Source organism: Notolepis coatsorum, assembly GCF_963971535.1.
Source record: "Notolepis coatsorum genome assembly, chromosome: 2".
Lineage (NCBI taxonomy): Eukaryota > Metazoa > Chordata > Actinopteri > Aulopiformes > Paralepididae > Notolepis > Notolepis coatsorum.
The window spans coordinates 28,545,902-28,568,468 of record NC_140166.1 but is presented as its reverse complement, the minus strand read 5'-3'; the positions used below and the strand labels follow the sequence as shown (position 1 = coordinate 28,568,468).

Below are 22,567 nucleotides of genomic sequence, written 5' to 3'. Positions count from 1 at the left end.
GCTTCATGCCGTCTGGTACTTGAAGTGAGGTCTTTGGTGCATATTTGCAAAAAGAAAAAGCCATGGAGGATGACGACCATGTGTTTATTTAAAACGGATGCCAGGGGAGGGGGGTTTGGGTGTGTGTGTGTGTGGGGGGGGGGGGGGGGGGGGGGGGTACTCTTAAAAAAAAAAAAAAATGAAAGTGAACCAGCACTTTTCTATCTCGTTCTCCCTCTTCTCTCTCTCTTTCCTCTCTCTCTCCATCTCTCTCTCTCTCTCTCTCTCTCTCTCTCTCTCTCTCTCTCTCTCTCTCTCTCTCTCTGGGTCTGTCTCCCTGTGATGATGTGGGGGTGAAAGGTCGCAGGATGAAGCTGGATGTCTACTGTACATGTATAAGTCCTGAAGGGGGGAGGAAGGGGCCCGTCCTTTTCATCTTCCCCTCTCTGTCAAACCGCCTGACCTTTGACCCTCCGCGGTATCCGCCCGTCTCTCGACCGCCCGGGGTGCCGGCGGCGCCATGACGGCCAGGTTCCTGCCGCCGTGGATCGCGTGATGAGCCCGCCTCTCCGGCGCACTGGCGCCCTGCCGCGGACCGCCTCTCCTCAACGGCGCGGGGGTCGCGGTGGGTTTCGCGGCGGGTTTCGCGGCACTGGACGCGGTGGACCCCTTCCCGGCGGAGCCTTGCCTGACCCGCGCGGGGGAGCCGCCTCCGCGGGTGGCGTTGTTGTTGTTGTTGCCTTCCGCCGACGCCATCAGCGTCTCCAGCAGCTGGGAGGCGGAGCCGAAGCGGACGTGGTCCTCCGTCTCGGACGCCTCGGGGAGCAGGGACAGGGAGGCCTCGGGGAGCAGGGACAGGGCGCTGCTGCCGCGCCGGCTGCAGGAGTCGCAGCAGAGCTTGTTGTAGCCCGGGATGGAGCAGTACCGCGCCAGCACCTCCATCTGGCAGAAGATGGACTTGTCTCCGTTACACGGCTCGTCTGGGGAAGAAGAAGACAAAGAAGAGATTGCGGTGACCCACTTGGGACACTTCGCCGAACACTATGAGCGGAGTTACGGCTCCTTTAATACACTATCATAGATATCATACAGTAATGTTAAATAACTGCCAGATATTGAAAGATGAAGTAATAAAGGAAAAAGTTGCAAAAGCACTTACTCCTAGGACATTCTTTGACAATTTTACAGTCCAGAATACAAAAAAAGATCCAGGCGGAATTCTATATTGTAGGTTAAAAAGGGTTCAAGTTTAGCAACCGGCATACATCACACCGGCCCATCTACAAATATTTAAACTTTATTTGTATCGCACCTTTCATACAAGAATTGCAGCCCAAAGTGCTTCACAGCTGAAATGGAAGTACAGTTTCCATTAATATGTGCTAAGCTAGGCTAGTGGTCCGTATCTGCTCCCATTAATTCCACAAATTTGTGCTTATACTATCATGCACTCTTATTACTACTATACTAATTATGTCTTTACCAGTGTTGGGCAAGTTACTTTTAAAAAGTAACTAGTTACAGTTACTAGTTACTTCTTCCAAAAAGTAACTAAATTACTTACTCAGTTACAAATTATAAAAGTAACTAGTTACTTCAGAAAGTATTGCGTTACTTTCAAGTAAACTTTTTACATAAACAACTTACACAAATCTAAACTATTTTAATGTTGCTGTGGGACAAAGTGAGACTAGCCTCCAATCAAATGCCATGTATGTAGATATTATAATTACTATGTTTATATAGAGGATCATACAAATACAAACACAATAGATGTTTTGGAACTTTTGATATGTATTGCCCCTCAACAGGCCACAACTGGGCAACATTAAATTATGCTTGTTAAGCACTATACCAAAAATAAATAACAAATATATACTGATTGATTGAACATTTTAATTAACAGATTGCAGAATGGGTACAGTACAGTACAGCTCAATACACACTTATTGTTAAGGGGATGCAGACCAGAGAAAGACTTTCGTCTTGTTTACATCAGGGTCCCCCATTTAAAATTCATGACATTTATGACATACACAACATACAGATATAAGAATCTAATCTAATCATCTAAACTAATCTAATCATGACATTTAAGACATGCATGACATACAGATATATATATATATATCTCTGAGCAGTGAGCACCTGAAGACTGTGCTATTAAACCAGGAAGTGCAGCACTGTTGATAAGGCTGTAGCCTCCACTACTGTGTAGTGCCCTGCGCTGCAACACAACTAACAGAAGAGTGAACAAAAAACGCTCATGGTCGTTGACTGCTCGCTTGTGTTGTTCGTTGGATTAGTTTTGGATTATTTGGGCTCGCCAAACCAACTATCAAAACGTAAACGGACCGCGGTCTCACGTTGACTGAACTGTCGCTGTGTGTCAGACCCTGGATGCTTTCAAACACCCGCCCACCTCTACCTCTGATTGGCTTACCATGACATTTTACTCAACCTCAGCCAATCGCGCACTGTCCACTAACCAAGGAAAAAAAGTATTGCTTCTCGGCGCAGAGATCTGTCTGATGAAAAAAACAGATTCAATCATAGTAACGCGCCGCATTTTTTGACGGTAACGGCGTTATTAAGATTGGAAGAGTAATCCGTTAGATTACTCGTTACTGAAAAAACTAACGCCGTTATTCCCATCACTGGTCTTTACTACTATGCACTCAACCCTGCAGCACCCAAGTTTCAGCACTGTTTGATGCACATTGTTACTCAGCTGAAAGAGTTGTACCCTTCCTGCTGACCTGTCCTACAGAACATGTAAGTCGCTTTGGATAAAAAGCGTTCAGCTAAATGACGAAATGTAAATTTAGCGTTTCCCATAATGTCTGCGTGTTCCTTTAATCGGCACAGGCAGGCTCACCGTGGCAGAGTCCCGGTCGGCATGCTCTCGAAGCCTCCGGTTTGTCTCCGGTGCACTGGTCTCCGATCCGGCAAGTCACCAGACGCCGCTCCAGCCCCTCGCCGCAGGTCACGGAGCACTGTGGAAAACAGTGCAAACAGAGATGTAGTTCACACACATATAACACACACTCCTACCTCATTCCACTGTCAAACACCTCTGCCTAAAGAGGAAGTGAACTAACTGGTGCTCCTTATATTCTTTCCCCTTAAAATATTGAATAAATAATCTTACATGAATTGCCCCCCCTCCCTCTTTTTTAATATACTTTATAAATATTATTATATATTATTGTATATATTACTCATTAGCTTTATTCTTAAGCTTAGCATTGTATTTTATTCTTATTACTTTTGATCATGTCTATTCTATTTTATTATCTATTCTATTTTATTGTTTGTATTTTTGCATAAACGAGGCGGGCATGGCCACCTACATTTCACTGCATGTCTCGTGTATGTATGTGACAAATAAAACTCTTGAATCTTGAAATAAGAACACAATCTTTTTTTATAATAATTAAATAATTTCACTTAACAGAATTTGCGGAGACATGGTTATTCACTGTGTCCATGGAGAGTAAGCTCAAAAGGACAGCGGGAACAAATACTATAAGATTCAATATGGTAGAAGATAATATGATAATAAGTAGCACCGGTTAGTTTACTTCAGTGATGGAAGGAGTACACAGTTCCTTTACTTAAATAAAAGTAGAAATACTCAGATAAATGAGTACTCTGGTAAAAGTAAAAGTCCTTCAAATTCGACTTAAGTAAAAGTAGATACGTATTTGCTATTGAATGTACCTAAAGTAAAAGTACACATTCTACATGACGTTTGTGTATCCATCGACCTCTATAGCAGGGCTGTACGCTGCGATGATCTCGTCGCAAATTGCCCCTTTAATTGGCCGTTGCGATTGGTAAATAATATTTGGGGGCGGGCTTGCGAGTAGGGATTTCAAGCCTTGCATTCGCATTTCACTCCTAAATGATCCAAGGCGTGTGATGACGCTGAGCACTCAGGTATGATCAGCGGGGAAAATCAACTGAGCACTCACTCTGATAGACTGGCTGACTGTCTGATTTAGCTATGAAGAAAAGTAAAGTTAGTAGTAGGGATGGGAATCGATGGTTCCTAACTGGGTTTTGGCCATATGCTCCCGAAATTCTCCCGCTGTTTGGCTGCTTCTATGTGCAGTGAAAACTACTCGAAATGCTTTAGAACCTAGTCATTGATTTAGTTCAGGGTTAGCCGCGGAGCTAACGCTAGCTAACGTGAGCTAATCAAGCTCACAGAGAGAGATAAACAGCTGACAGCAGGTAGTACAGGTACAAATACAATAAAACAAGGGGTGGGGGCTGTTGTGTAAACCTTGTGTCGCGTCAATCTGGTCCACACGTTACTCGTTCATATCTCAGCCCGTGCTGAGATATGCCCATTCCGCGGTCTGTTAATAAAGTTTTCAATCAGACAGATGTATGGAAAGGCTTTTATTATAACATTCGTTGAGGTAAAATCATTATGCCTCATTTAGTCATCCTGCAGAGCACTGGGCCCCGTTCCCCGTACCTGGATAACTGAGTTAGCCGGATAACTTTAACTGGATAACTGAGTTAGCCGGACTTTCCGGTTCCCCGTACCTGGATTTTCCAAATCACCATGACAACAGATCCAAAAGTTTGAGCCTGGTCGAAAGCAGAGTTTAAGTTCAAGTTAGCCTGAACCATCGCCACGCCCCCGCAAAGAAATGACAGCCCGTTTCCTGAAATTATTCCCACAGTCTACGATCTGCATTATACCATTCTGAATTACGTTTTTGTGCTCCATTCTTCCAGAGGGGGCTTTTGAAATGTAAAATAGACCCAAAATGCTGATACTAAATTCACTTTGTCCTAAATAATGCACGTTATATATACCGTGGCGCTCGCTCGTGCGATGTACACATTATGTGGTTATTTTAATTGTAACTGGGATTAAGATGTCTGATGAGATGCGCTGTTTGACGGATTTGAGAAATTGAATGAGCCGTTGACGTCACATTAATGAATGAGGATAAAGAGATAAAACTTCCTTCAAAACAAAGAATATTCTAAACACGGGTCTCTCGTTCATTAATGTATAAACAATGAATTTATCCCATCTGGCACAGTGGCTCAGTGGTAGTGCTCAATCCTGGCAACCCGGCGACCGGGGTTCGAATCCCCGTCTTTCCAATATAAATTTTTGGAATATAATATTAATGATTATACGCAAAGGTAGCATAGTTTTAAGTTAAAATATTATAAATCTACATGCATTGAGGATGTCATTCTTTATATAGCTCTCAACGTGCACCAAATTGAATTATTCCTATATTGCAAAAAGAAGGAGACAACTGGGTCTCGAACCCCGGTCGTCTGCGTGAAAGTCAGAAGAACAACCCGTTAGACCACAGAGAAGATAAGTAAAAGATCGACCATACATCAATCAATGGGTAAGGGAGCCGTATCGTTATTCTGTATGACAGTTTTACTAATTATTTTCGCTAGCAAGATCTCATTTGATTATTCAATCCAGCAGGCAAGTTTAAAGAAATATAATCTGATTGATTGAGGTAATGAGGGACTTGAAATTAGCCTATAGATAACGCATTTAACTTGTCGGCGAGGCGATTGAGCCGTACTGCAATATGTTAATAAAGTTCTAAATCAATTAATCAATCAATGCCGCTAGAGAATCAGATTCTCTGCTATCGATACGTGCTGGCTTTTCAACTGAAGCGGCCGCGCGCATTTAGCCTGGGTCGCAAGTCTGGCTTGAGTTAACGAGACTGAATCCACCTTCGAGGAACAGGAAAATCCCGGCTTCAAACATCGGGTTAACTGAAGCTGGATAATGACATCTTGATCGACTTAGTTGAACCAGGTACAAGAAACAGGGCCCTGGTCTCCTACTCGTGGGCCGCGGGGAGCTAATGTTAGTAGCTTTGTTGTTGTCAACACACAGGGCATTCAGGAAGTCAAAAACGAATGCGCTTGCCGATTGGTGCTAAGAACAGCAGGGCGGGTGCAAGCGTTGTGACGTAATTGGCAGACTCTACTGTCAATCAAAATTATTCTGTTTTCCGTCAGAATGAATGAATGAGAACTTTATTAACAGATTGCATAATGGGTACAATACAGTACAGGAGGATGAAGACCAGAGAAAGACTTTCTGCTTTTTTACATAAGGGTCCTCCATTTTCAATTCATCAAAACATTTAGAGACATACAAATATACAGTAGTTTCATAAAAATGCTAAAATGCTATTGATTGATTGATTTAAAACTTTATTAGCATATTGCAGAATGGGTACAGTACAGCTCAATACATACAATTGTTAAGGGGATGCAGACCAGAGAAAGACTTTTGTCTTGTTTACATCAGGGTCCCCCATTTTCAATTAATCATATTTCATATCTAAATCATATAATATCTCATTGCTAAATATATGCAATATATAATCTAATAATCCAATAATCTAAATCTAATATATAATATAAAAATGCTAAATGCATGGGTATTTTATTTTGTCTTTAATGTTAGCTTGCAAACTCATACTGTCTTGGTAAGCCTCATAATGAATTGTTTGGGGTAAAAAAGAAAAACATCGTGATGTGTATTGTGTATCGCCGAAAGGTCAGAAAATATCGTGATATCATATTTAGGCCATATCGCCCAGCCCTAGTTGGTTCATTATAAAAGATACAAACCTGACAACAAAAGCACTTAAATATTAAATAAAAGGACCACAGTAATGAGGCAGGAGGAACATATTTTTTTGCACTATAATGGTAAAATTGTTATTTAAAAATTTGCCCCTAAAACATATTTTTTGCCCCTAAATTTCTAATTTAGGGGCAAGTGTGCCCCTAGTGAAAAAGCTTAGCGTACAGCCCTGTATAGGTTGTGTTAAAGTGGTATGTGGTCCAGTTATGATGCTCTGATTAAAGGTCATGTTAAAGTGGTATGTGGTCCAGTTATGCTGCTCTGATTATGTCCTCTTGAGGTTGACAGGGTTGAAATGTGAAAGTATATAATCTTCAGACATTTTTAATTTAGTATATATTATGTTTTCAATGCAAAATCCTTTTCTTCAAAGTAGCTAGTAACTGATGGGTTCAGATAAATGTAGTGGAGTAAAAGTATCAAGTTCCCTAAAGTGAAATACAAGTACTGTAGCTCAAAATTGTACTTGAGTAAAAATACTTTGCACCACTGGTTTACTTGCTCTTTGGGCAGAGATGTTTGACAGTGGAACGTCGTCTTTGCATAAGAGTGTTGGAACAGGAATATATATATATATATATATATATATATATATATATATATATATATATATATATATATATATATAAAAAGAGCAGCAATAATTAATAGATCAACGTGTTGCTATAGTAACTTTTCATGAACCAAGTTGGATTCCCAAACAGCTGATAGGAATTAGAACTCAACTCAGCCATTGAGTGCAAAAAGGACTCTGTGTGGTCCCGGACGACCAGACTGGACTTCTCGGCTCATGTTGCCTCAACACCCAGAACCTGCAGGTTCTTCCCTAGTGGTGTGAGAAGGATCCGCCCCTTTCCTGAAGCCACCCAACTCCTTGTGCGATCGGCGGTCATGTCACGCCTCAACTACTGACATGTTCTGCTTGCGGGTGCGCCCTCTCTGTCTCTGACCTACCGAAGTCAGCCCATATAATCCCCACTGGCTAACCCATTGCTGCACGGATCCGTTTCAATGCTCTAGACCTGGCGTTCTGTGGGAATAGCACCCTCCTACTTCCCTCCGGTGAATAGATCTCTCACGTGGTCACGTCATTATGACAAGCCCCGGTGCATTTATTTTCCGCCTATTGCAGAAATTAATGTTCTTCTTCCTTTACTGTTGACCAGTAATTTTGTCATTGATGCTGCATGTGGGGTTAATGGGAAAATTGCATTTCACCAAAATATTTTATGTTTTATTTAACGTTGTGATTGTTAAAAGCCAAATTGCTAACTCTAAATGATAGATATATGATAGATAGATACAGCGGATTAGATGCAGTCTGCATTCGGAAGAGAAAACTACCAATCTAGATATTTCAAGATTCTAGGCCGTACTTCCGCACACTGCCAGTAAGCCTGTGGGCGACGGAGAGATACACTTTAATTGAGATAATTAGAGAAGAGCATCTCCCGATTCAGATACAATTTAAAGTGTTTTTATCACAAACGGATCCAAAGATATTTAATGTTTTGCAAAAAAGTCTAGTGTGTGAAATTCAAAACCCACTGCTTTATCAGTGAGAGAAATGTATATTATAATGCATTGTTCACAGGACCACTGCTGCATGAATCAAAGACAAAGCTAGGAACGATCTATTCTCTACAGCTATTCTCTGCCCTGGATCCGCGGCAGTAGAACGGACTTCCCACCACAGTCAGGACAGAGCTGAGCCCCCCTACAATCTTCTACTTGTACTTAAGTAAAGGAACTGTGTACTTCTTCCACCACTGCACAATTTGGGTAAGTCACTTGGGATAAAAGACAGAATTTAAAAGGTAGAAAAGGTTGTAGTTGGGCACCTCAGACCACGCCCCCATCCTCCACTGCGCGGGGCAGGACACTCTGTTGCAAGGCCTCCGAGACTCTGGCTTCTCCCCATTGCAGTACTTGCTGTGGACGGAGCGGTTGGTGCCTTCGTGGAGGAACTGCACACAGCGAACCGTCCGGATCTGAAAGCCCAGGCTGCCGCACGTCTTGGTGCAATGCTCCCACTCCTCCGAGATCCACCTGGACGCCGATCGATAGAGGAGAGAGAGAAAGATTACTTACATACACACCATCACAGGCTCAGCCTACCTTGTAACACAGGTGTGGGAGGAGAGGCTGTGGTTTGGGATGGGATTTGGGGAAAGAAAACAGGAAAAATCCTTGATGGGAGTTTGTTGTTTTGTTGTGGTGTGGCCTCGTGGAGAAATGTAATCTTTCATATATGAGAACCCATTTATTGTGTTTTCAGAGTATAATCCACATAGAATATAATCTTTATCAGTCTTTAGAAGCCGTAGATGTTCTATTCCCAGCTGCTCCTTCTCTCAAAGGCACAGTATCTATTATGTATATGAAACTCTCATCTATAATACAACTATATGGCACAGCCTGATCCAATTCAAGATGGCGCATATACTTTCTAGTTTTGCCCGAGGCTCTCAAGTTACTGGTCATCAATTTTTTATGCCCTGCCCAAGATAGATCCAAATACAGCCAATGTGAGGACAATCATCTTTCATTGGAAGCAGGCCTCCCTTCTTTAAACACTGGGTCAGGTACGCTAATTACGACAGTAAGCGTCATTTCGCAATGTGTTTGTCTCCCGACTCTTTCCCCTTTTCTTTGTATTTATCTCTCTTTGTCCGTCTGTCTTTCTTTTTCTCTGTAAGTAATCTTGTGGGAAAATACAGAAGTTCCAAAAAGTAGTCCAGAAGTTGCATTGGGTCCTAACCGGGAATCATTAGGAACTACCCCTAGTGCGTAGTGACTGCATACTGTATACACTGGGGTGTATACATACATACAGTGCAGAGAGATCATGTTGGTCCGAGAGGAGAATTAAGCATAGGAAATGCTGGAGGACAACCGTTTTGTAATGTCCCACCGGTCCATGGACTGTTCTCCCCTGCTCTAGCTCTCCCCGTCCCTGTATGTTTGTTCCTTGTATTTCTGTCCCTTAGTGTTCTTTGCCTTCTCTCTCTTGCTCTCTCTCACTCCTCTTCTCTCTCTTGCTCTTCTTCATGTTCCCCTGGCCTGTTAGTCTAGTGTTACTCTTCTTGTCTTGTATTAGGTTAACTATTTAGTCTTAGTCTTTGTAGTTACTGTCTGTTATTAGGTTCTCCGTTTAGTGTCTGTAGTCTGCTTGTTTTGTCCCATTGTCTGGTGTTTGTCTTGTCTTCCATAGTTGTAGTTCCCAGTGTTGTTTCTTGTAGTTCTTTGTCAGTCTGTTTCCCCTCCCAGGTGTCTCCAGTTGTAATCATCCCAGGTGTTTCTCGTTTGTCATTTGTTCCTGTGTATTTGAGTTCCTTGTTTCCTGTTCTCTGTGTCGGTCCATTGTCTCTGTTGCATGCTCTGTTGCATGTTGCGCTGTCCTTGTTTCACATTCCATGTTTCAAGTAAGGGTTCCCTGTGTTAGATGTTGGTAATTAGAGTTAGTTAGTGTGTTTTCCTTCCCACCCCCCCTCTTCCAGTTATTACTGAGAGGTTTTGTTTTTATTGTTTATTTAAAAAAATTCCTTTGTTCTGTTTATTAGTCTTGTGCATTAAAAACCCTTGGAATTGCTGCCCGCCTCCACTTGTCTGCTCTTGGGTCCTGTTACACCACCACATTGTGACATGTTTTCTGTTGTGGATGGTTAAACCCTTTGTCTGCATGTTGTGGTGAGGATTAAAGCTTTTTTGTTTCAAGACCCTGTGTGTCGCCTGTCTGAAGCTTCCCACTGAGCTAATGCTTATGCATCAAATGCACTACCGGCAAGTATTTCACACCACTTAAAAATAATCCGACCTATCTTTTTAAGACTATCTGGCGATGCTACAGTGTACAGGGCTCGCAGCGCTGATACATTAAATCCTATAGGAAAACACTGACACTTGCAGAGCAGACGTGATGGACGTGCTCGCCGAGGACGATGGTTTAGTGTTCCTAAGAGCCCACCCGCCTCATCAGCAGACGCGGTTAAGCAGGGAACATCCTCTTTGATGCCTCCTCTACAGACCCAGCATCTGTGCTCACCACGTGCGGCTCATCGCCTGCTGCACGAGGCACATTTGCTAACAAAGAAGAGCTTTCTATGTAAAAAAAACAAAAGCTCTTACACTCAGACCAAGGCAGGCACTAAACGGTTCTGTACCGAAGCCAGAGAGGGAGCTTGTGTGCTTCATCTCGGTTCGAGAGCAGAGCAGGGGCGAGAGCGTACAAATCAATTACTCCTTTTCCATCATTGTTTGCTCGAATGTCAAACATGTCATTAAAATGTCCATGATTCCAATTGACGTTTTCTCTTCCCTCTCGTTGAACCCTTCTCATATTGGCGAGGATAACCTGCCCGAGGCGAGTCTTTCGTGTCGCAAAATCGATATTGAACGGTGGATTATGGCCACGTGGTGTGTGTGCGGATGAGGATGGGGGATCAGACAAGGACGTCCTCTTAGGAGGACCTTTTTAGAACAGATGGCTGAGCAACCCGCGTCATGTTACAGTATTTCTTAATGTGTGTTATTTCTTAATGTGTGTGTTATTTATTAATGTGTGTGTTATGTCTTTGAAGTTGACATTGCACATTGGCCAAGATATTCAGATATTTAGACGTCAATAAATGGAGTGAACCTTTATTGGATGGGTGTGTGTGTGTGTGTGTGTGTACTGACCTGTTTACACACTCAACATTATGGCGACAAATTTGGGTGTCCCCCTAACACAAATTAGGTTATGGTTAGGGTTAGGTTATGGTTAGGGATAAGGTTATGGTTAGTTCAGTGGCGGCCAGTGCATTCTTCTCCATGAGGGGCGCTATACCAAACATTTTGCAAACATGTACCACGAGTAGGTACAACTATCACCATTGCCATCAATCAATATATGATCACAGTCAGTCAAATGCAGCCACGCTTCCAATATGCCCTACACAAACACGCACATCTCTCTCTCTCTCTCTCTCTCTCTCTCTCTCTCTCTCTCTCTCTCTCTCTCTCTCTCTCTCTCTCTCTCTCTCTCTCTCTCTCTCTCTCTCTCTCTCTCTCTCTCTCTCACTCTCTCTCTGATCCATGCAAAAATAATCACTTATGTATATCTTGTCCTTTTTAACAAGTTACCCTTCATTGTCCGGGTCATTATGGCCCCCCCGCAGCGAAATTAATTAGTTCAACAACAACACAGCATCGCTCTAACAGAGAGAGAGAGAGAGAGAGAGAGAGAGAGAGAGAGAGAGAGAGAGAGATATCGCAACTCTCACTTGTTAAGTTGAAACGCACCACTGTCCAGCAGGCAGAAGGGCTTGATAAAGTATATCCACTGTCCAGACTGTGTTGATGTCCATCCATGTCCACTGCATCCATATATAGCTTCTTGTTAGCCAAGTTAGGCAACAAGTACTGTGAGTGACGAGCTGTGTCTTTGCCCATTTCCGCGTCGAACAGCCTGCAAACTACCTGGCGTTCCTATCGCCATGCTCTAAGACAAACTCTAACCTTAACCAACTTTGAAAGAGTGCCTAAGCTTAACCGTCGAAAGAACTTGCCGTCACGCTCTAAGACAAACTCTAACGTTACCTTCACCTACTTTGAACGAAGAGTGGCTAAGCTTTCCCAGTGTAGAAACTGGAGTCGGCCAATCAGAGAGCGTCTCCGAGAAATGCGGCTACGGAAATGATTGACGCTGCTTGCTTAGATGATAATAGATCGCTTGGAAACGCGCCCGGTTTCCATCATAATACATCATATTTCAACGCACAGCGAATTACGCACTGATTGGCTGCGACAGTACAGCGATGAAACCAGTGCACGCCCACTGTAAGCGCTATGCGTCTAGCCCAGGAGAAATGCGGCTATGGAAAGTATAGAGGCGGTATTATTCTCTAGCAGACAGTCACTTTCTGTTAATGAAAACAATTATTTATATTTGATATATTAACGTTATATTGTGCATTGGAAACACAAACATACTTACAATGAGTAAATATTATTCATTTTAAACATGTTTATTTGATTTCTAGGGCTATTAAAAAAAAAAAAAAAAAAATCTACTTCTTCTCTCTTTTAACCAGGGAGGGCGGCGCTCTAGCGCCCCTATTGACCAGCCGCCACTGGGTTAGTTACAGAATGCATGTAAGTCTATGTAATGTCCCCATATTTCACATAAACAAATATGTGTGTGTGGGTGTGTGTGTGGGTGTATGTGAGAACAGATTGGATGGACTATCATCTGCGGACATATCCTACTTTTGGAACTTTTTTTTTAAGTGTCTGATGGAATTCTGCCACGCTTTTTTCGATAAATATTTTTGTATGGACTCGCAAACAAGACAAACAATTGCTTTACATCAGTGTTTTACTTTGTTCCTGTCCCTGCGCACATGTGCTGGAATAACAAACACACGGAGGAGCGGGACACAGAACGAAACTCTAAGCAATATAAATGTCTCGACTTTTCAAGCAAACAGAGCATTTTCTGCACCTGCACTGTGTTTTTATTGAATAAAAATGCATCAATCTGCTTTTGTGGACCATTGGGGGAGGAGCCAGTATTTAGCCTCCAGTTGTACCTCGTGTTTTTATTTACTTTCTCTTTTAAAAGCTTGTCGTCCGTTTCCACTCGTCTCAAGCCGTGGTAATATTCTCTTGCATCCAATTTTACTTTATCAAGTGGATTATGGCAAATTCATCACCTACTCTAAAATCAAATCTGTGGAAATTATTGGTTTTGTGCAAGATGAGTGAAAGCTGTGATAGAAAGAGATGCTGTAGTGAGAGATGTTTTCAATGTGTGTGTGTGTGCCACGTGCCTTCCATTTGTATTTACTGTAGTTCACAGGATTATCAAAAAGGAACCATGAAGTATGTGGTATAGACAAATGTTTTATTGAATTTACAGAAAACGTACTATATAAATGGCTGCAGTCAGCAACTAAATCTCTTCAGGTTTCGCCACACTTTCTGAGAGTAATCGCCCCACGTTCAGGAGGAGAGTGGAGTGCAGCTGAGCCGTGCTGCTATTGTGGAGACAGCTCCATGTGTCTGTCTGTCTTACTGGGTGGCTGTGTGCAGTGCTGGAGGTTACACATGGTTACTCACTGTGGCTGTGTGCAGTCCTGGAGGTTACACATGCGTCGGATAGGTTTCGGCTTCTTGCTGGCGTCACAGTAGCCTCGATGGACCATCTTGGTGTCCCCCTTCTTTCGACAGCCATACTTAGTGTACTGAAACCCTGGGTGAGAACAGGGAGACAGGCTGTTAAAACACTGGAGCGGTCACATTGTGGTTCTTCTGAGTGCATCCCACAGTCGAACCCTTGTCATCTCCAAAACATAAAACAACCGAGCCGCTTGCATTTGCCGTGTGGGAAATGGGAGAGGACCACTGTTGTCTTCTGTTGTGGCTGGTTAAAACCTTTGTGTTGCTGTGGTGTGGATTACGGCTCCAACCATGGGACTCTGTGAGTAAGCTTGATAATGTTCCCGCAAAATGCTCCCGTGCACATCTGAAATCTGTCGCGCACAGAAACGTTTGTGTAAAATATGCATGTAGTTAAATTGACTGGCGCGTTGCACCGAATACTACGGTACCCTGTTGCGTGTGAGGAGAAGCCCCGCTTTCAGTGCCTTGTGGGCGTCGCTACTGCGCTCACACAGACACACACACAACAGAGCAGGAAGCGGACAGATCCGACCAGCATTGCTGGCTCACAATGCCAATGCGAAAATGTACATTATAGATGAACTGCAGAGAAAATTCCCAATTTATCGTCCCGGTCGAGACTAATTGGAGGCGGAGTGCAACGTGTGCAAAGCTTGACCATATGTTTCTGTGTCTAATAAAGGTGCTGGCGATCTCAAAGCTCACATGGACACAGAAAAACATTACAAACAAAGCAGTGCGAGGCGAGAGTTTGATGGGAAAGTTGACCGAATTGATTGAAGAATGCAGCTACCGTATATAGAGAGAGAAAAAAATAAATGTTGATCTACTTTTTCTCCCCATTTTCTATTTTTCTCCCATCCCAATTTCGTATTATCCAATTCTTCCCTCCCCTGTTTCGAACGTCGCTAGACCATGCCTCCCACTGGTCGGCTGCAATGTGGACGAAGCCTTGCATCACGTGTCCCCTTAGGTACACGAGGAGGTAGCCGTCGCATATTTTCACCTGCACAGCGCGATCTCTCAGTGGCGAGGAGTAACGTGTGGGAGGCTCACGCTGCCCCCGATACTTCCTGATTCTGCTGTACAGGCGCACCAACCGACCTGTAGGAGTCGCTGTCCACAACGTCCAATCCCCACCCACCGGCTTTCCCACCCCCTAATACTGCCAATTGTATTAGTATGAACGACCAGCCAAGCCGGAAGCAACGCCGAGAGCTGGGCTCGAACCCAGCGTCTCCTGCGTTAGTGGCGAGCGCCTTGCCCACTGCACCACTTAGCCGCGAGAAAGAAAATAATTGAAAACTATTTTGATGCCTTTGATGCCTTTGATAAGATGCTTATGATACAATCATTCTAAGGATTATGTGTGTAATAAATTAGTTTAGTACACTAATTGCAACATCTGAAACTGCATAGTGTACTTTTAAATTAGTATCTTTGTGAGGTTACTGTTTTATAATTTACATTACATTGAACATTTACAAAGATATATTTTTTAAAGCTGGATTTTCTAATACAGAAGAGGTATTATTTAGAACATTACTTTTTTTCCCTTGTTATTTATTTTGTCCAGTAAGACTTGAAGATATATATTATTTTGTCATAGGTTGATTTAGTTATTTTCTTGAGATTTGTCAGATAGATTACTTTAGGCATAATACAGCATGTTGAGTAACTTTGGTTATAGAGAGATTTTTTTTTTTTTTTATTATATTTTTTCCTCCTTTTTCCGTTTTTCTCCCCTCCCAATGTTAGTCGTTATGCCAATTCCCAATCCCCTTCCTGGTCGTTGCGCACTCTACCCCCTACAGTCGGTCTGGGAGGGCGGAGACTATCACATGCTTCCTCCGACACATCTGTACCCAGCCCACCACTTCTTTTCACCTGGCAGCGCGGACTCTCACTGAGAGAGTGTAACATGTGGAAGGTCACACTACCTCTCTTAGATCCTTCCCTCACTGTGCAGGCGCCCCGACCGAACTGTAGGAGTCGCTGTCCACAACGACCCAGACCCACCCACCGGCTTCCCTCCCGCTGGCTCTGCCAATCGAGCCAGTATGACGGCCGGCCAAGCCGGAAGCAACGCTGACAGCTGGATTCGATACCAGTGTCTCTTGCGTTGGTGACGAGCGCATTGTCCGCTGCGCCACCCAGCCGCCCGAGAGATATTATTTTGTTATATAAAATAATATAAACAATAATTTTATATCCATACAGAGGAGGCATACTTTAAATATATTAAATGATAAGGCATCTTTGAGTAAACTTTGAGTATCATTAAGTATCTTGAGGCTGAAGGCAGAGTGTCCTCTTTTAAAAAAAATCACCAAGGTCACCCTTGAAGTCGCATGATAATTCACTTAATAAAATAATGACGAGTCAGCTTCCTAAAAAGACAAAAGTTAGTCACACCGCTTCCGCCAAAGTAAGGACTTTGCTCTGTATCGTCAATCAATGGTCAAATAAATATTTGATTAAGGAATATAATATGCCTTTTTGTATTATTTCTGTGTATCAGCAAAATGTATAGATTTTTATGTTAGACATTGAGGGAAATTAAGATTCTCAGATTTTTTACAAACCGCCGCTTATCAACTAACTGGTTAATCGGCAGGTGGCGTATGTTGCTCAGTAGTTGCTGATGTCTGCTCAGGAGGTTTGAGTGTTTGCTCAGACTTTTTTTTTGAGGGAACATTGGATACCAGGTAAGAACACTATATATAAAATCTTGCGTTGATCTGATATTTCGTTCTACCCCGATCGACGCTGTCTCTGTGTGTGTGTGTGTGTGTGTGTGTGTGTGTGTGTGGCTGTGTGCCGTTGGGTGCAGGAGGGGGGGGGGGGGGAGCCCCGCGGTCCAGGGCTCTTTTCATTCTTGCATGAGGAAGGATAATAATGATGATCTAGCGTTGATTTCAGGAAGATTTGATAATCAGGCGAAAAATTACAACGTGTTTTAGTGTATTCCACTAAAGGGCTATTATCGCATCTTTTCCTGGAATTACTTTGAAGCACCCAAACTATATTCATATTCAACGTGGAATTAAGGAATATCAAAATAAAAGCACACGTTGTTGAACTTGATCATGCATATTTATTAGAAAATTGTATTACAGCACTATGTTATCAATACACCTTTATAAAATGAGGCATATTTAACAAAAAAAATAAGTCACGACCCGTAGTTTGAGAACCGCTGCTTTAAAGGGTTCATCATCTAGTGGGTTCAGTTGATCATTTGCTAAATGCAAACCCCCCCCCCCCCCCCCCCCCCTTGGAATAGTGTGGCAGCATTTCAAATTCCCCAACACCTTTGAACAGTAGCCTGCATCCAGCCTGCATCCAGCCTACATCCAGCCTGCATCCAGCCTGCATCCAGCCTACTGTACATCCAGCCTACTGTACATCCAGCCTGCTGTATATCCAGCCTGCAGTACATCCAGCCTGCATCCAGCCTGCATCCAGCCTACTGTACATCCAGCCTGCTGTACATCCAGCCTGCATCCAGCCTACTGTACATCCAGCCTGCTGTACATCCAGCCTGCATCCAGCCTACTGTACATCCAGCCTGCTGTACATCCAGCCTGCATCCAGCCTACTGTACATCCAGCCTACATCCAACCTGCATCCAGCCTGCATCCAGCCTACATCCAGCCTGCATCCAGCCTACATCCAGCCTGCATCCAGCCTGCTGTACATCCAGCCTACATCCAACCTGCATCCAGCCTGCATCCAGCCTACATCCAGCCTGCATCCAGCCTGCATCCAGCCTACATCCAGCCTACTGTACATCCAGCCTACATCCAGCCTACTGTACATCCAGCCTACATCCAACCTGCATCCAACCTGCATCCAGCCTGCATCCAGCCTGCATCCAGCCTACTGTACATCCAGCCTGCTGTACATCCAGCCTACTGTACATCCAGCCTGCATCCAGCCTACTGTACATCCAGCCTACATCCAGCCTGCATCCATCATACTGTACATCCAGCCTGCATCCAGCCTACATCCAGCCTACTGTACATCCAGCCTACATCCAGCCTGCATCCAGCCTACATCCAGCCTGCAAGCCTGTGTGAGCTGGGTCTCTTTTGATGTTAGATTTGAGATCAATCCAGACTGTGCTCAAAGCTATTGGATGTGTCATCTAGAAACAATGAGGACTCTCACGCTATACGGCACACATGAAGTCAAAGGGGGGAGGTGGAGGGAGGGATTTAGTATTTTGGATTATTTGTACTTTTACCGTATATTAATTTATTTCATTTTTATTTTTTTTACTTATTCGTTTACTGTCTAGGACTACAGATGGAAATGAGCTTCTTGCTAAATCTGATGCAGACATCTTCTGGTTAATCTGAAATGAGTAATGACATGTGCACTGCCCACTGTCCTTTTCATGAACCATATTAACTAAACTCCAAATGTCTTTCGACGTTAGAGGTTTGACGTTAAGACATTTGGCGTTAGACCGTTCATTCGCTGAAGATCTGATTCTACTAAGTGGTGGTGGTGTGCGTCTTTACCTCCAGCGCAGGGTCTGGAGCAGGGCGACCAGCTCTTCAGCGCCCACTCGTACGTGTCTTCCTGGATGACGTTGTTGTTGTTGATGGGCACCGAGTCTTCGTGGATGATGTACTTGTACATCAACGTCGACCTGGTTTCATTGTCCTTAGGTATAATCTGGGAACCGACAGAGACAGACACAGCACGGTCATAGCAGCATCGTGGTGTTGGAATGTTCACAGTGAAGTTCACGTGGAATGAATCCTTCTGTCATTTCAGGTAACAGGAATAATATGGTTTAACCCTTGTGTGGTGTTTTTTGTTACTCAACCAGTGTTCACAGGTCTGGTGGAGTCGCAACATTATTGGGATTTTAAAACAATAAAGCAATTAATGTAGAAATACTTAACAGATGCTTTATCTCAATTACAAACTATTTAGACAGCATATATTGTTAATATTTGCCATTTACCTCTGCTAGATCACATTTATCAATACAAGTGCTTTTTGTGTTTTGTGATCAAATGTAATGCTTGTAAAAAATAAATCATGTTTATCTTGAAAAATATAAATGAAACAAAATGGACGCAGACAGTGAAGGTACACAGTGAACCTTTTTGTTGATTTCTTTGCATATTTACTTGTTTTCACCTACAATTTCCACACTTTCAGGAACACCACATATGTAATATAAAGGTGTGTGTGTGTGTGTGTGTGTGTGTGTGTGTGTGTGTGTGTGTGTGTGTGGGGGGGGGGGGGGTGCATAGTGTCCACTCAGTGAAAATGTGTTCTTTTATATGTTCAGGTTAAAAATATATAATTTCTCTTTCAGTAAACATTGAAAACATTGGACCCCAACACCACACAAGGGTTAAACCCATTGGCACAGAATCCTTGACTGGTGGTATATGAGATCATGTAAAGATCCAGAGATGACAGTGACCACACTGTGAGCTTCTGTGATTTGATGTATTTCCGATTGCAATGGGCATTTGCTGCGCGGCGGGTGGTCAATTTGATGGACGCTTGATCGACATTAAGATCATTACTATGTTCTACTGTATTATTATCGCTATTTCTATTATTATCCTTTCTTGCGTGTACCTCCTCTCGCCCCCCTGCTGTTATGGCACCCGCACGTCCGCAAGGGGATTAATAAAATACCTGCCGTCTGGCGTGATTCAGATTGATTTATTTTGGTGTTCACCCTCGAGTGCGAGAGTGACAGAACTCACAGAATAGGTCTGTTTTCCGGGAAGAGATAAACAATGGATTTAAAAAAAAATTATTATCTAATCCTCTTTTTCTCCGCCTGATTTTCTATTTTTCTCCCCATCCCAATTTAGTTGTTATGCCAATTCCCCCCCTCCCCTACCTGGTTGTTGTGAGCATGTTCCTCCTACTGGTCGGTACAAGGGAACCCTGAAGTCCACCACATGCTTCCTCCGACACATGTGGAGACAGCCAGTGGCTCTCTTCTCACCTGGCAGCGAGGTCTCTCAGTGGTGAAGCGTAACGCGTGGGAGGTCACGCTGCCTTCACCATTTCCTGCCTTTCGCTGAGCAGGCGCCCAGACCTGACCTGTAGGCGTCGCTGTCCACAACGCCACATTACCACCCTCGACTTCCCTCCCGCTAACCCAGCCAAACGAGTTAGTATGACGATCGGCCCAAGCCGCAGGGCAACGCTGACTCCGGGAGTCGAGACCGCAGCCTCTTGCATTGGTGACGAGCGCAATCTCGCCGCTACGCCATCCGACCGCCCTACTATGGATTTATTTAAGCCTAAATGAAAAGGAAATAATTTTTGTGAATTGACACATAGTGATAAATAGATGGGAACTAGGCACAGACAACTTTGTAGGAATTAGCAAGAGTGAGTTTACCTTCCCAGCAGAAATAGAGCAAGCTCTGTATCACTTGTTAAGCCCACAGAGGCACCAGCAGCTTTATTTTTTATTTTCTTTATAAATTAACCTTAAAGTTGCTGGTACCTCTGGAGTCTGTGGGAACTCTTTGTTGCGCTTGCACAGGTTTGAAAGGTGATGCAGAGCTCACATTACAGGAGCAAGCTAAATATAAGGATGACCGAGGAAGATTTGCTAGCCGGGGGAAGAGAGGCCAGCTGAAGAGAACAGCAGGAACATCTAAGAAGAGCAAGGCAGCCCGGCGTGCAGCTGTATTCTGTGCCCCACGCCAGATGTGCAGCAGAGCAAAATGTCACCTCGTTATCACGGCTTTAGCTGCGACGTAGTTCAAAGGATCCTTCCCAGGGGTTAGTCATAGATGAGATGTCTGCCATTGAATGTGATTAGAAAACTGTCATCTAGATACCGAAATATACTATATATTTTTTGCTTTCCAGGTTACAGGAGTTATTGGAGAAAATCTTAAATTTGGTGGCCATTTTGTTAAGCAAATTAGAAGGTCAAAAACTTGCAAGTTTGCTTGGGAACCACGCTTATCGGATTCATTCAGCATACCTGAATGATGCATCTTCAACAGAAATCGGAGCTGTCCTCGACTAAAGAAAATCGTAGTCGACTGATTAAGGACTTTGAAGACTAATCGATTAGTTGATTTAATCAACAAATCTGTCGATTACGTGCAGTAATGGGAAATCAACTCTTTAAGCATCTTACTAACCAGTGTGCTTATAATTCTTCAGCATGGAGAGAAACAACATCAAATCAACTAACAACGTCTTAGTCCATTAACCCTTTCACTACCACACTACAGAAGGTTAACCTTTCACTACCACACTACATACGGTTAACCGGTAAAAGGGAAAAGTGTTATGACTAACCCGAGCGCTCATTCGACCCACAGTTTGTGCATGCCGGCGATCATAAGTTGAATATACAAGTTGAAAACAAGAGGTGGAAGTCTCAATGTGAATACAATGGTTAAATAAAGGATAAAAAAATAAATAAGAAAAAGCCCTGTCTGAGCTGAGAGCACATTGATGGCCCGTTGCCTTGGTAACGCACATAGGAATGGAGAAATGGTATTTTTCCTGTGCTTTAATGAGATTGTCGCACCAGGAATCCATTGTGTTGTGAGAGACAAGACATCAGGCTAAACTCAGCACTTATTTTTTCATCTCCACTAGATCCCAATAAAGTAAGGGAAAATAAACTATGCTGAAATTGGTAGCTGAACACAGCATACTGTGGTAGCCTAACAAGGACCCCCTTGCCTCCATCAACCATCATTTCAAACACCATAACACAGCCAAAGGGTCATGCAGTTACCTAGACTACCAGACTACAGTTACTGTTCTCAACACAAAGAATAGTTTATCTCGCCTACTTTGATTGAAGAAATAATATAAGTACCATGCAGTCTTTTGAACATCATTAAAAGGGAAATGTTTTCTGTTGTGGATGGTTAAAGCTTTTGTATGCATGTTGTGGATTAGCCCTAGTTTGCTGCCTGTCTGGAGCTTCCTAGTTAGCTCTGAACCTGGCCAGACCTCCGACCACAGGACTCTGTGAAGTAAGCTATAGTCACAAATGGTTATGCGTGCGGTCAGGTGGCGTAGCGGAGATTGTGCTCGTCACCAACACCGGAGACGCTGGATTCGCCTGTTCGAATCCAGCTCACAGCTCCGGCGTTGTCACCAGCTTGGCTGGCCGTTCACACTAATACAATTGGCTGTATTAGAGGGTGGGAAAGCTGGCAGGGTGGGTCCGGGTCGTTGTAAACAGCGACTCCTACAGTTCGGTCGGGGCGCCTGCTCAGCGCGGATAGGATCTAAGGGGGGTAGTGTGATCCTTCCACACGTTACACCCTCTCAGTGAGAGTCCGCGCTGCTAGGTGAAAAGAAGCGGTTGATTGGCTAGACGTGTGTCGGAGGAAGCACGTGATAGCCTCCACTCTCCCAGACCGACTGTGGGGGGTAAGTGCGCAGCGACCAGGAAGGGGATTGGGAATTGGCATAACGACTAACATTGGGATGGGAGAAAATCGGAGGAAAAAGATAAAAAAATAAATAAAAAATGTTATGCATAAGGATGTCCGATATTATCGGCCGATATCGGCATTAAAATGTGATATCGGTTGATATCGGTATCGGAAATTAAGAGTTGGACAATATCGGTATATCGGTATCTGTAAAAAAGCCAATATCGAGCATCCCTAGTTATGCATCAATTACACTACTGGATAGTATCATACCACTAAATATAATAAATGTAATAAAACCTTTTTGTATCCTCTCCTCCTCTTTGATAAATCCACTCAAATC

At 43.4% G+C, this 22,567-nt stretch overlaps 1 protein-coding gene across 1 annotated transcript in view; it reads right to left on the bottom strand.

Annotated features, from left to right (window-relative positions):
• Positions 1-411: 411 nt before the first annotated feature.
• adamts3 (ADAM metallopeptidase with thrombospondin type 1 motif, 3) overlaps positions 412-22,567 on the bottom strand; it is a gene marked incomplete at its 3' end in the record, with an annotated part of 357,741 nt that continues 335,585 nt past the window's right edge. Inside the window, exons 18-22 of the mRNA XM_084307667.1 lie at positions 18,340-18,496; positions 13,748-13,880; positions 8,488-8,695; positions 2,858-2,975; positions 412-959 (exon numbers count right to left, since the gene is read on the bottom strand). Of these exons, the coding sequence (XP_084163793.1) occupies positions 412-959; positions 2,858-2,975; positions 8,488-8,695; positions 13,748-13,880; positions 18,340-18,496 (1,164 nt within the window). The remainder of the gene's footprint in view (positions 960-2,857; positions 2,976-8,487; positions 8,696-13,747; positions 13,881-18,339; positions 18,497-22,567) is intronic.